The 15,679-nt window shown below is 41.4% G+C and overlaps 1 protein-coding gene across 7 annotated transcripts in view; it reads left to right on the top strand.

The window, feature by feature from the left end:
• The first annotated feature begins 2,199 nt into the window (after positions 1-2,199).
• The window catches only part of WDR20 (WD repeat domain 20), a 49,322-nt gene continuing 35,842 nt past the window's right edge, over positions 2,200-15,679 (top strand). For 3 of the 7 annotated variants that reach the window (XM_074148911.1, XM_074148912.1, XM_074148913.1), the window contains exon 1: positions 2,218-2,481. In XM_074148911.1, the coding sequence (XP_074005012.1) occupies positions 2,218-2,481 (264 nt within the window). Of the gene's footprint in view, positions 2,548-15,679 lie in introns of all 7 variants that reach the window. The other 4 variants (XM_074148915.1, XM_074148910.1, XM_074148916.1 and 1 more) reach the window with 3 other exon arrangements.

The following is a 15,679-nucleotide window of genomic DNA, read 5'->3' as shown; positions in this document are numbered from 1 at the left end:
GCTTTGTTCTTCAAAGTGATCTATCCTATGTTGTCATTGTGTAATGAATAAGACATACTGAGTGTGCCTGCTTGGAGCAACACTTTTTTTTTTTTCTTTCTGTTAAATCCGTGTCTGTTTTGATTATTATTATTATTTATTATTATTTAGACATCCTTACATTTCCTGCTCTTCTTTTGTGGACTGAAAACATTCTGACCTTCTCTCTGGAAGTCCATTCATGAAATTTCTGCATGAAAGAACCACTCTTGAGACAATTCTTAAAATAACTGCAGGTCTGCTCACCTACTTTGTGTGCTTTTAGGAGGTCATCAATACCATCTGGCAGGGCTGGTTGATAAGCTGACAAGACCTATTGGTCATTATTGATTGGCTTTATCTTAAGAATTTCAAGCAAGGCTTCAATACCTGGCCTTTTGGAAGTTTGATTAACTGTACTTGTTCAGATATTCACTCAGATATAAACTCTATTCTGCATGAGTTACCCTGGAGATCTTCGGCTGTTTCATGTCTCTTAGCTACCTTATGCTAATATTTTGATGGTCAGCAGCAAGATAGTATTTAGCTGCAAACTAAATCTCTTTGAACTAAATTGATTTGAAACTAAATCCCTTTAACCTCATGGAGTCTGAATGGACTTCTGTGGTTGAGCTGATCTAGTGGAAAAAAAAGGAGGCCCTGCTTCCTTCTGGCTCCGCTGTGCGTTCCTGTCCCCTCCCTTATATAGTCAGTGTTTCTTCATTTAACTCTACTTATTTCACATTTTCAGGGAGTTTAATTCTCTTTCTATTTATCTTTCAGAAATGGCTCTCATGAGGTCAGATGAGCACTGCTGCTAGAGAAGGAAGTAGCAGCAGCAGGTAGTCACAGTCAAGAAAGAAGAGCGCAGGACAATCCCTTTGGCAGCAGCCAGCTATAGCATGAAACTATACCTTGAAAGTGTGTTTTTATTGTTAAATATAAGCTGATCTCTGCATTGCTTGTCTTCCCCTAGTTGCACACTCCCAACTCCTTCCTTATTTTGGCTCTAGTAATTCTGTGATGAGTTGGATCAACCTGGTTGCTGATCAACAGTTTGCTTACCTGAGAACCCATCATTTCTTGTGTATGTTAGTTTTCAAGTGGATCTGACTCACCCTTTGGTTGCATGATTACTAGAACTGATGCAAGGGAAGTAATAGAAATACCTACCTGAAGACAGAAAAGAGGTCCAGCCCTGTATGACAGTTGGAGATCAGTCTTAGATTAGCTTGAGTCAAACATGAAGCTGTAGTTAGACAAATTCTTCAAGCTGAAATTGCTGCCAAAAAAACCAGTCCTGCCTCCCTGCCCAGTGAAAACAATCCTTTCCAACCCTATGCCACTTCCTTCTGGCATTGATCCGGTTCCCGTGGTACACGGCTGGTTGTATAGTTGCATGATGATCAGAACAATGAAGTGAGTTACACGACAACCAGTTTTTCAGGTTAACGTTTCAGGTCAACTCCCCAGCCTGGCTCTGTGTGCAGAGCCTGGTGCAGAGCTGGTACCGTCTCCTTCAGGGGCCGCGTGGCCTTGACACGATGTGTCGAAGTACAGCCACACACTTGTATTTGCTGTCTCTTAACTGATTTGCCCATGGGACTCTCCCAGCAGGGTTTAGCAACCCCATCTGACCAGGCTCTCAGGAGCCTGTGGACAAAGCTGGCCAGAGCCAAGACAAACGAGGCAATTTGGCTGCCCCGTGGCGGAGGCTCTCTCACAGGAGCCATCACCCCTACAAAACAGTGCTGCCCCAGCACATGCTTACGCCTCTCCCAACTCCAACTCATCCCTTCGGGCAGTGTGGCGGTGACCATCTCACCCCAGACGCCCACGTACTGAGGCGATGGCTCCCTATCCTCACACCCGCGAGCCGGAGCTCATCCCTCACAACATCCTCCACTCAAGCTCCGCCGCCATGTTGGCCGACTCCCCTCAGCCCGCGACTCCCCTCAGCGCGCGACCCCCCCTCAGCCTCCGTCGCCCCGCCCCTAGCCCTGCAGGCCCCGCCCCCTCCCTGCGAGGGCCCACCCAAGGGCAAGGCAGCCAGGCGCATGCGCAGAGGCGCCGTAAACAGGCGCCGCCGCTCCTCCCCCTTACGCCGTTTGCGTGGCCGCCTCCGCGCAGGGCCGCGCGAGCGCCGGCGGCGGCGGCGGCTGCGCAGTGGCGCTACATCCGGGCACTGGGGCAGGATGAATGCTCCTTTCCAAGATGGCGGCGGAGGGAGGAGGGAAGGAGATGAACGAGATTAAGACCCAGTTCACCACCCGGGAGGGGCTGTACAAGCTGCTGAGCCATTCGGAGTACAGCCGGCCTAACCGGGTGCCCTTCAATTCGCAGGGCTCTAACCCGGTCCGCGTTTCCTTCGTCAACGTCAACGACCAGAGCGGCAACGGGGACCGGCTCTGCTTCAATGTGGGCCGGGAGCTCTACTTCTACATCTACAAGGGTGTCCGCAAGGTACCGGGTCTCGGTCACTGGGCTGGGGGGGGGAGTGGCAGGAGCTCGGCGCCGGCTGCCGGTGGGGTGTGGGAGCCCCGCCGCGGGGGGCTGCGCCGTGGTCGGGGGGCAGAGGCTGGGCCGCCTCTCCTTCGGCTCCCTCTCCCCTCCCCCCCCCGGCGGCGGCCTTGGGGCTGGCAGCATCTCGGTTGTGGCCCGGTTGTGGCTGGGACTTCAGCCGCTCTCCCGATTAACTGGCCTGTGGAATAGCGGTGAGGGGCGGGGGAGTGTAGGCCTGTGCTGGAGGGCTGTGTGAGGGGACCGGCGCCGGCTCAGTACTAGTGGGCTACGTCAAATACGGTGTCACCGACGGTAGGGTGTGTGTATGGGCCCTTCGGAGGGATGCGATTGCCTGAGCCCTCTTTGGCATGCAGGAATGAGGGTTGGCTTTCCGTTGGCGAGGCAACCCTGGGCCTCCTTCACCTGCTGCTTCAGGTCTGAGTCTGCTGGGCACTAATGCCTATCGTGATTATGGTGGGGTCAGATCCCTGCTTCAGGATCTTTCCAGCTTTGACTGAATGGCTAGAGTATGCACTGTAATTTTAGGCCTTTATCGTGACTTTGAAGTGTGGAGTGATTTTGGGTTTGTTTCTAAATGGGAGCAGTGCAATGAGCTGGGTTTTAAATGTCAAATAATTAACACAGAGAAAGTTGCTTTTACATGAAAGAACTGTTGAAGCACTTGAGAGAGACTCCTTACCTGTCATTATTTGACGCAGGACAGTGCATGCATTTGATCTCTCAGGTCACCATATCTACAAGCAAACCCTTTTTACTTGTTGTTTCTTAAGATCCTTGATTTTATGGGATTTAGAGAAGGATTCCGAATTTGTCATGCTGAGTGAACGTTTCACTCCTAATATATGTAAACACAGATACAATGATTGTCAGCTTTCTGGTTTATGTTTCAAAAAGTGGGTGTTCGTTATCTTACATACTTAGGACTCAGCTGTCATAACGTGAGTACCTTGCAATCTTCCTGCTCTTAGCGCACCATTCAACATGCGATGAAGGCACAGAGAACTAGTGAGGTGTGCAAGGCTGTGCAGGAAGTTTGTAGATGAGCAAGGAATTATACCTGAATCTATTATGTCCTAAACTAGTGCCCATATCACTCCTCCTCTGCATAAAATGTAAGCACCAATTGGAGAATAAAGCCTATGTGGTTATCTGTTGACTGGGACTTGACAGATCTGAAATATTGTGTATAATTATATGGAAAAGTGTGCATATGGAATTTAGTTCCACCTTTTAATGAATTTTAATAATCTAAGTTATGTTTTAAATAATACTTGGACAATAACATCCTTAAGCATGCGATGAGTGTTTTGTATCAAATAACATTTGCTATTTATGAGCAGTTGCTATCTTTACAAGGTATTGTGTGTGGCAATATCTCTGAAAATCTGTATCCTAAATTAGTACCATGTTTGGATTATGATATCATATGTTCGTTTTTTCCGTACAAAGTAACTACAGAGTTCTCTCAGATTACAGAGCAGGCCTTTATGTAGTTTAGTAATGGTACATGTGATTCTTGTAAGTTGCCTTAGTCATCTCTTGCCACACTTCTGAAAATAAAACTCTAAAGCCTGGAAATTCATTGAAAATAGGGAACTGAATAACTTTTTCAAATTACGAAAATCACTTTGAGCTGAGTATTTTAACTTTTGGTTTGGATGCTAAAAGCTGCTGGTGTAATAGACAGCAACTGAGAAAATTTTAGTTTGTCAGGTTGTTAACTTGTGAGCTTTGAGGCATACCTGTTACAGTGTTAAGTACTTTTTGCTCTGAGTAGTGTAAAACGTATGCATTCTTAGAACAGAATTAATTTCAATGACCTTTTACAGTGTTAACAGCTTAAAATATACAGTATATTCTGTATGTATAATACGTTAACTTTAGTAAAGTTAACCTAGAGAAAGAGCTTAAATAGGTTGAAACGCACCTAAGGAAAATGCTTTAAATGAGAATGGGGAAGATGGTCTGTCTTAAGCTTGTAATACTTGCTTCTTTGAAATTTATTTTGAAACTATTCAATTGGAAGTCATTGTTTTGTCTATGTACAAAGTTGATGTAAGAACAGGCTCACAGTCTTTCAACTGATTATTTGAGCTTTTCAGAATCAGAAGCTGTATCTTGTGGCTGTTATAAAAGGGAGAGTGCTGTTGTTACCTAAACTGACAGTATGTAATTCTGCCTTAAACTAGACAAACTGTCAAACTCTGCATGCCCTCCTGTTCTTGGGGGTGGAAGGCGGGGAGGAACTTTATTTGTTGAAGACCTACCTATTTGTGATCCCTGCATATAGAGATGCTAATAACTTCAGTTTTAACTGTTAGTTCATAATTATCTAAGTATCCCTTAAAATTTCCCCAATTACTTTAAGACTATAATTTTCATTTTGGCTAAGTCATATTAGAGTATGAGTTGAATTTAGTGAAGCTGTTTTGTGTATATATCAGATAACTATGATTTTGTCTTTTTTTAATTATTTTTTTTTATAGTCCACTTCTTTTCTTGCTAAGAAAATGCTATATTTTTACTAAAATGAGTGAAAGAACAACCAGGACTTTATTTTAAGTAACTGTGTCTGCTAGATACTGAGATAATTCTTGCATCGGTAATCCATTGCAGATCAGTACACATCAAGTGAGAGTCACACTTAAGCCATGAATGACACTTAAGAATAAATAATGTAATATTGAGTCAAAGATACCACTTGAAAGGATATTCCCTGAAATCAATGATGCAAACCTTTCTTTTTTTATTTTCCCTTAAATCCCGAATACATTGTATCTGCTACATCTAGTTTGGAAGTAATCTTTTTAAGTAGACTGCTAATGGATGTGTTCCATTTGGGATATTTAGCCTATATAAAGAAAAAGTGTTACTAGGGATGTTTCTTTAACCTTGATCCTTCTTCCAAGAAACTTGGTTGAAAAGTTATGTCTAGTGTCCAGGAGATTGGAGTACGAATAGACAATGATAATAGTTTGGTAGAGAGACTCTGGGACAGCATTTTAAGCTGTCTTTAGAGACTTTTTGAAGCAAAGAGGTATTTTCTTCCAACCTTGTTCTTTGCCTCTTTAAAAAAGAAGCTGAGTTTTTACTGTTCATGTTTCTGTGTTACTCCTAAACTTTACTATTACCCTGAAACATGTTACCATGTTTCCATGTTTTCCCTGTCATAGAAAGCACATCAATTATATGTCAGTTCGTTGTGTTTTTTTTAATAATGAAGCTTATGCAGCTCTCTTTGTGTTAATAAGGCAATGAGGCTTCCAGAAAACTGCTGTTTTCTGATTTGGATGCACAAAAAAAAGACAAATGAACCTGTAGTTCAGTAAGGAGAAATTAAGCTGTGGCGGAATGAAATGTGGTTGCTTTACTTACACAAGTATATAATTATTCTCACTGTACTGAGTGTCAATGGGCTTTCCCTTTCAGTACTCCTTAACTTTGGCTTTAAGGGTAGATGTGTACAGTGATCTCTTGTTAATCAGAAGGGGAAAATTTTCATGAACTAAACTGACCTAGTGACAGCTGAAAATTATGGTCTAGCAGTGTAGTATCCTCTTGTCATTGTGCTCCTGTCTCCTTGCTGTCTTTGGCAGTGCTCAGCCTCTGGTTGAGCTAGTTCAGCTTGCTAAACCAGCAGCGAGTATTACTCTCTTTCTGGGCAGATTTTCTCTTGATTTGGTGAGTTGAAGTGTCTAATCTTGGGGTCAGATATTAGCAGTCACAGTGAGAGTAAAGAAAGGGCTGAAGGAGGGAAAGGAACAAAGCTACCCCCTTCCGTGGCCTGGGCTGTCAGATCGGATCCACTGCCTTTTGAGGTATCACGTGAATAAAGCTTCAGCCTTAAGTCAGATTCCGAATGATCTGTTCTTGGCAGATAGTTGACTTAATTTTGATTAAGCCAGTTATAGGTGTTACAGGAAGCCTTTTCTATTATTTTAGGGGTTTTCTTCTTCATGGAGTAGAGTTATAAGGTAATAATTCAAAAGTTATTGCTCAGACTATGATGCATTGATGCTTTGGATGGTTGTCTTTTCCTGCAGCCCCAAATCAGGAGTGAGGGCTGTCACTTGATTCTTGCTTACGAGATAGTCTTGGGGGACTTTAATATAGTTTGTGGCTAGCTTTTCAAAATGATTTATTAGTTGATTCATTAGTCTTGAAAAGGAGAGCACTGTCTCATCTTCCTTGCCTTAGGAATGACTGACAAAACAAAGCTTTCTAGATTGTTGCTGACATTAACTATCAATTTTTTTCCCTTTCTACTAGGAGGCTACTGCATTTTCCTTTAAGAAACTGTATATGATAACTAATGTATTCTCTGTATTTTATAAAGGTTTCTGGGCAAGTTGGTCTGCAGCTGTGACTGCAATAGTTATATAGAGGTACATATTAGCAATAGTGTCACAAGGTACATAGTCTTAGTTTTTACATAACATTGGGAAGTTATGAAATTTGACTGTGTAGTTTAGCTTATTACATTATGTTAAGCTTTTCATATTGTATTTAAATTCTGGCTACCTACTCTCTTTGTTAATGTGCGGCAGACTTCCCTAACATTGGTCGTTTCATTTTTTTGGAACCTCTTTCTCATGAAAAGAGGTTTTATCTTCAATTCTACTTTTTTCTGCAGCTACCTAAAGCATCGGCCTGTCAATAACTATAGAATATTATATTATGTTATAATAGTATTGGAGTAGAAACATATGTAGGTGGTAAGCTGAGGTTAGCAGAGGCTCTCTGCAAGGTTAAAAAGATAGTCAACATTCTGCCCTCCAAGCAAGTGGCTTAGAAATAATTGTATTTGTACTAGAATTAAAGTAATCGTGTATTTCATCTTTATTAAGAGTTCACATATTGGCAGTTCCTAGTTATCAGTAAAAATGCTGATGACATGTAGGCTTCCTTCCTTTGCAGTTCTCTAAATTACCTTTTTTTATGTCTGGCTTGGTACTGGAGTCTTTGTCCGGTTGGGAAGTGTTATCCTTGGTGTGGTGACTTTCATTCTATAGACCGTTCAACAGTAGAATGATAATGGGTGGCTTTTGTTACTGTGCTTAATATATTGCTCTGAGAAGGGTACTGAGAGACAATTCTGGACTGGAAACTGGAATCTGTGGAGAAAACCATCAAACTTTCTCAAGGTGTGGTGGGAAGGTGAGTTTATGTTACTGTATATTTAGACGTCACTACGCTGTGTCAGGGCTCAAAAAATGTATATTTTAAAAGCAAATATGAGCTATAAAAATGCTGCAATTTGTAAAGATTTTTAAGATACACTTGCTCTGAAGCAGCAGGAAGTATACCAACATCTGTGTGACCAGTTCTTAAACTTGCAGGAACAAGAATTCCACGGTCCCCTGTGGACTTGGAACCCTCCACTTGTTTTGGTGCTTAGTTTTACCCCTTCCTTCTTGAACTTCTTGTTCAAGGGAAAAAAAATCAGGCTAAATGCTTTTATTTACTGTGGACATAGGGAGGAGTTATTATTGCCTTTGACTTTTATGTCTTTGAAAACTTGTTAGTTTGTCCTCTCACTTTTCCTAAGGTAAATAAATCTAGTTCTTTTAACCTTTCTTCTCGCATCTTGAGTTCCATATGTTTGGTTGCTGTTCTCTGTATTGGCTTCTATTAGCTTGAATTTGTGGTACCTAAACTAGACATAGAACTTCCACTGTGCAGAGTAAGGGGGAATCCTTGCCTGCTGTCTCTGTCTCCTAATATTCTCACTAACATATTGAATAATGTTGACATTTTGCATCCTGCTCATAGTGTTGACCCACTTGACTTGTTTCTTGTCATATTGCTGCTTTCTCTCCATTTTTATCCATGGTTTGATTTTTTTTTTTTTTCCGTTTATAAATGGCATGTAGCATTTTCATTGAATTTTACTCGACTAAGTTTGTTAGAGAGAGGTTTTTATTTCCAGTTTTGTGCTGCATACCACAAAAACTCCTTCCAGTCTTGATGGCATAGAATCATAGAATGGTTAGAGTTGGAAGGGACCTTAAAGATCATCGAGTTCCAACCCCCCTGCCATGGGCGTTCATGAATTTGATGTGTACTCTCGTTCATTAACAGAAGTATCTCATGGAACTTAAAAACTGCGTGTTGCATTTGCTGCTGACCTTTTTCTCTAGTCCAATTATTTTTTCAGAAGACAATGAGATTCATTTGGTGGTTACTTTTGGCAAGTTTAGCTTGTGTGCTTTTTTCACCTTTGTCTAGGTGCTTTACAGTCTATTTTGTTTCAGTGGTTTTGATACAAAAGAAAGGGTTACTGCTATGACTGTTGAATTCTACTACAAAGTGTTCTGCATTTAAATATTTATACCAGATACAAACATCACTCTTATTGTCAAAGAGATGATGGGCAAAGGTGGCTAATGGAAGTACCACGGTAAAGCCAGCAGAGCTTTTCTCAAAGGTTTCTGGTGCCATCCTGCAACTGGGATAATATTCAGAATTTTTCTGTGCTGCATGAATTTGCGTAGTCCATGTTTTTCAGGTGTGGTATCCCTCTTCAAATGGTGTTGTAGATCTATTTTTTTCCAAGAAATGCCTTCATTTCTTGCTGAGTTTTTTTTCTTCTCCATCTTGTAGAAAATAGTTGTTATGTTGGGACTGGATTCACCAGTCCTGTAGAGGAATTGTGGCAGATCAATAGTACTTTACTTGTTGATCTGTGCTTGTGAAAGTATTTGTAAGTCTCTTGGAAATTTGTTTCAAGTGTTTAATGGATGGTTATACTTACTTACCAGGTTGAGTTTTATGATGTAGAGAGATGTTTTCTTTCTTAATTCTAGCTGGGCTGCACTAAGGACTACCAAGATATGTTACAAAATATTCCTGTAGAGTTTTCTGAAGGGTGTGGTTTTTTTGGTAGCTCCTTTCTTTCAATGACACTTCTGAAGGAAATAGTGAAGATACAATATAGATTACAGGAGTAAAGGTAGATTTAAGTGTTTAACTCTGTGAAGCTTATATAGAACAACTAGGAATGCTCGATTAAGAGGAAAGACTAAAAAGCTGCTTTAAAATGATGCTGTTATACTGTTAAATGTTTCTTGCTGTGGAAGAGAACGAAATATTTGCACTTGATGGAGCTTGCAAGATGATGATTATCTGGGGGCTACTTTGAGTTGTAGATGGTGGCATTAGTCAGTAATGCTTTTACTTCTCCTAGTGTGCACTTCAAGCCTATATCACAACTGTTTGACTTCAGTAAGCTATTGCAGTATATTCTCTGAAGGATTGCTCTCTGAGGTAATGGTTCATTTATCCTTGGCATGTTTGAGAGCGAATACCAAGCTATACTGGCCAAACCCCTGGATTAGTGTGCAGTATTTTATAGGCAATTAATTTGTGTGTGTGGTTGAGGGGGTTTTGCCACTATGGGTGTAATTTGTTTTTTGTTTTGTGTTGAAGTGTATTTGTAGTAATACTGTACTTGCATTGATTCAGTTGGGTAATTTAAATTAGTGTAAAACCATTATTTGTGGCACTTATTCTTTGCAGACTGACAAAATTTTAGTCATAATGCTTCACGAATGCAAATAACGGTGATTTGTAGCAAACACTTCTGTGTCTGTAGTGAGTTTTATGGGCAACTTTGTCAGAATAGTTTCAAAAGGGTTGTGCTATGTGCTTAAATTACAAGGAGTATGCATTATGCTTTGACGTCTGACAGTCTGCAAAACAGTTAAATAGTTAACTGTTAATGGTTAAAACGTACATTGAAGATGCCTCAAACTCTAGCATTGCCTAGACCCATCTCTGAGAGGACTGCAAGCCATCATTTTCTTGTTTGACATTCTAGAATAAAATTTAATGCCCTAGTTTGAAGTATTGTAATTCTCTGGCTAAAGGGAGCCATCTGAGATACTTTCTTTTGAAGCACATGTATCCGAAGGCCACTTGCTGCCCAGTTGTCATGACTATGAGTTGACACACTTGGACAAGTTACTATTTAAAAATGGTACCATTTAGTGCCAATACTGCCTAATAAAGCCATTGTCCTCTTGGAAAGCTTAAGGAAACTAATAGCTAACATTAAATGTGCCATACTGTAAGTTAATGTAATAATATTCTGTGGTGTCCTTCTCAGAAATCAGGTATTTTTCCTTTCTTACGTCACCCCACTTGTAAGTCCAAATGTACATGCAGTCCATCTTGGAATCATAGAATGGTTAGAGTTGGAAGGGACCTTAAAGATCATCTAGTTCCAACCCCCCTGCCATGGGCAAGGACACCTCCCACTAGACCAGGTTGCTCAAAGCCCCATCTAGCCTGGCCTTGAACAGCTCCAGGGATGGGGCATCCACAACTTCTCTGGGCAACCTGTTCCAGTGTCTCACCACCCTCACAGTAAAGAATTTCTTCCTAATATCTCATCTAAATCTCGCCTCTTTCAGTTTAAAACCATTACCCCTCATCTTATCGCTACATTCCCTGATCAAGAGTCCCTCCCCATCTTTCCTGTATCCCCCTTGAAGTACTGGAAGGCTGGTATAAGGTCTCCCCGGAGCCTTCTCTTCTCCAGGCTGAACAACACCAACTCTCTGAGCCTGTCCTCATAGGAGAGGTGCTCCAGCCCTCTGATCGTCTTCACAGCCCTCTGCTGGACCCATTCCAACAGGTCCATGTCCTTCCTGTGTTGAGAACTCTAGAGGTGGACACAGTACTCCAGGTGCGGTCTCATGAGTGCAGAGTAGAGGGGTGGAATCACCTCCTTTGACCAGCTGGTCATGCTTCTTTTGGTGCAGCCCAGGATGCGGTTGGCTTTCTGGGCTGCCAGCGCGTACTGCCGGGTCATGTTGATCTTCTCATCCACGAACAATCCCAAGTCCTTCTCCTCAGGGCTGCTATCCAGCCATTCTCTGCCCAACCTGTATTTTGCCTGGGATTGCCATGTCCCAGGTGCAGGGCCCTGCACTTGGCTTCGTTGAACTTCATGAGGTTTGCACGGGCCCACCTCTCAAGCCTGTCCAGGTCCCTCTGAATAGCATCCCTTTCCTCCAGTGTGTCGACCGTGCCACACAGCTTGGTGTCATCGGCAAACTTGCTGAGGGTGCACTCTATTGCACTGTCCATGTCTTCTTCCATCTTCTAAAATCTATGTTTCTTGTCCCCTCTAACTTAAAATAAAGCAGCAGCTTTTCGTTGTTCTGGCTTCTGTTTAGCGGACTGGTGATAGACTAGATGTAGCCCTGTAGTCTTTGTGGGCAGGACCACCAGCCGCTACAATTGAAATCTTTCCAGGGATGGTGTTCTAACTTGTGCTGGGATTTTTCTCTTGCATTATTCAGTAAAGCTGTTCGTAATGGAATGATAGATCTCTAATAGATACTTTCTACAAATTGATTTCAGTTTTGGTTTACCAACTATAATCAGTCTTTAATTTCATGAGTTAATCATAAGGTTCTCATGTGACTGTAATGGTCAAAGAAATACTACTTTTTTTTTCTTTTTTTCATTTTTAACTCTATGTGGGATTGGAAGATGGCTGTACTAAGCAGTTCTTGGTTTAATAATGCCTAATTTTTGTACACCTAAGAGAATGTGAAGTGCTGTATTAGAATAAGTGCTAGTCTAAGCAAGAACTTTAACTTAGAAACGCCCTGGAGTAGGCAGAAAAGATTGGATGTTAAGAACAAACTTCATTATCCCCAGTCTCCTAGGAATATAAAAAAAAAGTAATTCTTATGATCTTACAGGAAGTTTGCATACATTTTGTCAGGAAACTGATACCACATAAAACTTTGAGGACTCCAGTTTATGGCTTTAATGTTCCCTTTCAACTAAAGGAAGGGCAAGCAATGACAACAGGAGACTGAACGGATGCCAATATATATTGAAACTATCTGTTAAAAATCCACAAGTCTGAAATAATTCTATTGGAATGATGCCTTAAGGACACTTTAGCCTGCACAGTCAGAAGGATAACTCAGTAAATCTGACTAACATAAATGTCTTCTCTTCCTGACACTTACAAATGTAACCATAACAAATATGTAATCCTAAAAGTGATAATCTTGTCATATTTTAACTGTGACAATTCCTTTCTAAGGATATTATTTTTTTTGTCACAGTTCTTGTAACTAATACTTCTGTAGAAGTTGTGCAAGTTTTCTTTAGATTTGAGCTGGATATAGGAGCATGACACTTTTAAAAGTTTGAAGCTATCATTGAAGTGAAATTTTGGCAGTTGTAAAGTATTTTTTTTGTTGTTGTCTTGATTTTTCTGGTTTTCTATTAGTTACTGTTCTCAGTATTACAGGCAGATAGTTATGCAATGTTGGGTTTTTTTACAATAATGTTTATAATATTTAAATTATAGTTTAGATTTGCATAATTTAGTGGTCTGAATGGCAAATACTACCTAATTAAATCAACTGTATTATTATCAACTGTAAATACTGTATTGTGAAGTCACAGATAGAGGCTTAGTCTGCATTTTCCTTCAAATTTCCACCTTTCTTTCTTACTAGTATCTATATAGCAAAGCTGGATATATTTTTTTCAGACTTTCTTTTTAAATGAAAGTATTTCTAGAGCTTTGTGCCTTTTTTTTTTCCCTTTTTTTTTTTTTCTTTTTAAATAGGAGAGTGCAGAGACCTTCAGTAGCTACTTGTATGCACTTAAGAGTGTCAGGAGCATCAATCTTTAAAAAATAATTTATGAAAACAGGCATAGTTGCGTGGTTAGGCAATACCACTTTTGAAGTTTGATACCACGTGTACTGCAGAATGCAGTATTTCTTACCTGTCTTACAGGTCTAGCCCATGTTGCATGTGCCTGTATGTGTCAGTTCAAATTATTACTCTGTTGCTTATAAATAACCACAGAATTATATATTTTTTTCTTAGAGTGTGCTGATTGATCCAGGAGGAGTTTTGTCCCAAAGAAGACTTTCAGAAATACGGGGTGGAGCTTGTAAAAGAAAGGTGCTTGGGTTGACTAGGGAATTATTGCTGTTTAATAGCATTAGCTATATATCTCAACGGGTGACTTCTAGCAAAATCTTGCCGTTACTTCAGAGTGTGATCTTGCGCTCTATCCCCTCTAAAGGAAACTGCCCGGTTACGTTCACATCAATTTAACGCGTGGGGACGGGCTCCCTCCAGCAGTGAAACTGTGGTCCCTTGTACAGAATAACTTCTGTCTCTCATGTACAGTTAGCAAACACCTGCAAAGTTATAAGATGCTGGGTTTTTATAGATGAAGTTTCCAACCTTCTAACAGTGTTGGCAGAATAGTCTCTGTGCCAATGAAGTGACTGTTGAAGTGTAGTTCTGAGTTTTAGCCAAAATGCAGCCTCTATAAATGCACTAGACTGAACAGGGATGGTTAAGCGTGGGCACATGTTAGCACTTTTGAATCGGAGAGATGGGGCAAACAACTGTTCTGAAGGACTCAAATAGATGCCCAGATGAAGCTGCCTTTAGTGGTGCTCAAGATGATTCATACTTTTCCTCATTGTTAGAGTAACAAAGTACTTGTTGTCGATGAAGTTCCTGCAGCAGCCCAGAGGCCACTTGTGTAGCTGCTCTAGCTCTGTGTTGCAGTGTAGCAGCAGGCATGTCCCTTCCCTCTGAGCAACAGGTAACCCCCTTTGCAAAGACATATTGGGCTGATACTGATCTGGTTGGTCTGTGTATTATCATAGAATGGTTAGAGTTGAAAGGAACCTTAAAGATCATTGAGTTCCAACCCCCCTGCCATGGGCAGGGACACCTCCCACTAGACCAGGTTGCTCAAAGCCCCATCTAGCCTGGCCTTGAACACCACCAAGAATGGGGCATCCACAGCTTCTCTGGACAGCCTGTTCCAGTGTCTCACCACCCTCACAGTAAAGAATTTCTTCCTAATATCTCATCTAAATCTCACCTCTTTCAGTTTAAAACCATTACCCTTGTCCTATCGCTCCATTCCCTGATCAAGAGTCCCTCCCCATCTCTCCTGTAGGCCCCCTTTAGGTACTGGAAGGCTGCTATAAGGTCTCCCTGGAGCCTTCTCTTCTCCAGGATGAACAACACCAACTCTCAGCTTGTCTTCATAGGAGAGGTGCTCCAGTCCTCTGATCATCTTCACGGCCCTCTGCTGGACCCATTCCAACAGGTCCATGTCCTTCCTGTGTTGAGAACTCTAGAGGTGGACACAGTACTCCAGGTGCGGTCTCATGAGTGCAGAGTAGAGGGGTGGAATCACCTCCTTTGACCTGCTGGCCACGCTTCTTTTGGTGCAGCCCAGGATGCGGTTGCATTTCTGGGCTGCCAGCACACATTGCTGGCTCATGTTGAGCTTCTCGTCCACCAACACCCCCAGGTCCTTCTCCTTTGGGCTGCTTGTTAGTCCTAAATTGGTAACGGCTTTGCTCGTGCATGAGAGACAGACAAAGGCAAGTGCTATTAAGTTCAGTGCTCGGAGAAGCCCAGTCTTATAATGCTAGAAAACACTTTTGCTGTGCTTTCTCTTCAGTCATTTGGAACCCCTTCATTTTTATCACCTCTGATTAGTAGGTGTCTTGCAGCCGTGGCACTTCCAGTGCAAGTTGATATAAAGGAAAATTTAGATTTGGACAACCTGCTGATATTGGTGCTGGTTAAAGGTGTGATTATTTTTGACAGCAGAAATCCCTAGCATGCATAGTATGCATATTAGTATGCGTAGTATGCATAAATAGTATGCCCATATCAATGGAAGGGATGATTTAATAGCTGGGCTGTCTTCTGTCAGTAGCCTAACTGTGTTCATTTCTATGCCCTCGTATAAGCTTCTGTTAGGACCTATAGCAAAATGCTTGAGATGTGGGCAGTTACTCAGTGGGCAGCTCGGCTGCTGATGGTCATTCTGGTCTGATGGTCTGATCATTCCCTCCTATTCTTGAGACAAAAATCACCCTGAGGAAAGAGACAATGTTGTATGACTATTTCGTACATTAAACACGTTTAGCCCTTTAATGATAATTTTTAAAGAAAGTGACTAATAGCAGGCAAAAGGTGGTTGTTTTGGTTTTTTTTCCTTGTAATATATGTACCAGTGAAACTGTCAGCACTCTCTATTACTTAAAATATCTTAATGCTTTGCTTACTTTAAAATAAGGCTATTGGGAAAGCTGAAATTTGGAAAATGCTGC

This window comes from Numenius arquata, chromosome 6 (genome assembly GCF_964106895.1).
Source record: "Numenius arquata chromosome 6, bNumArq3.hap1.1, whole genome shotgun sequence".
Classification (NCBI taxonomy): Eukaryota; Metazoa; Chordata; class Aves; order Charadriiformes; family Scolopacidae; genus Numenius; species Numenius arquata.
The sequence above is the reverse complement of the archived record's forward strand: the minus strand, read 5'-3'. Positions and strand labels throughout refer to the sequence as shown.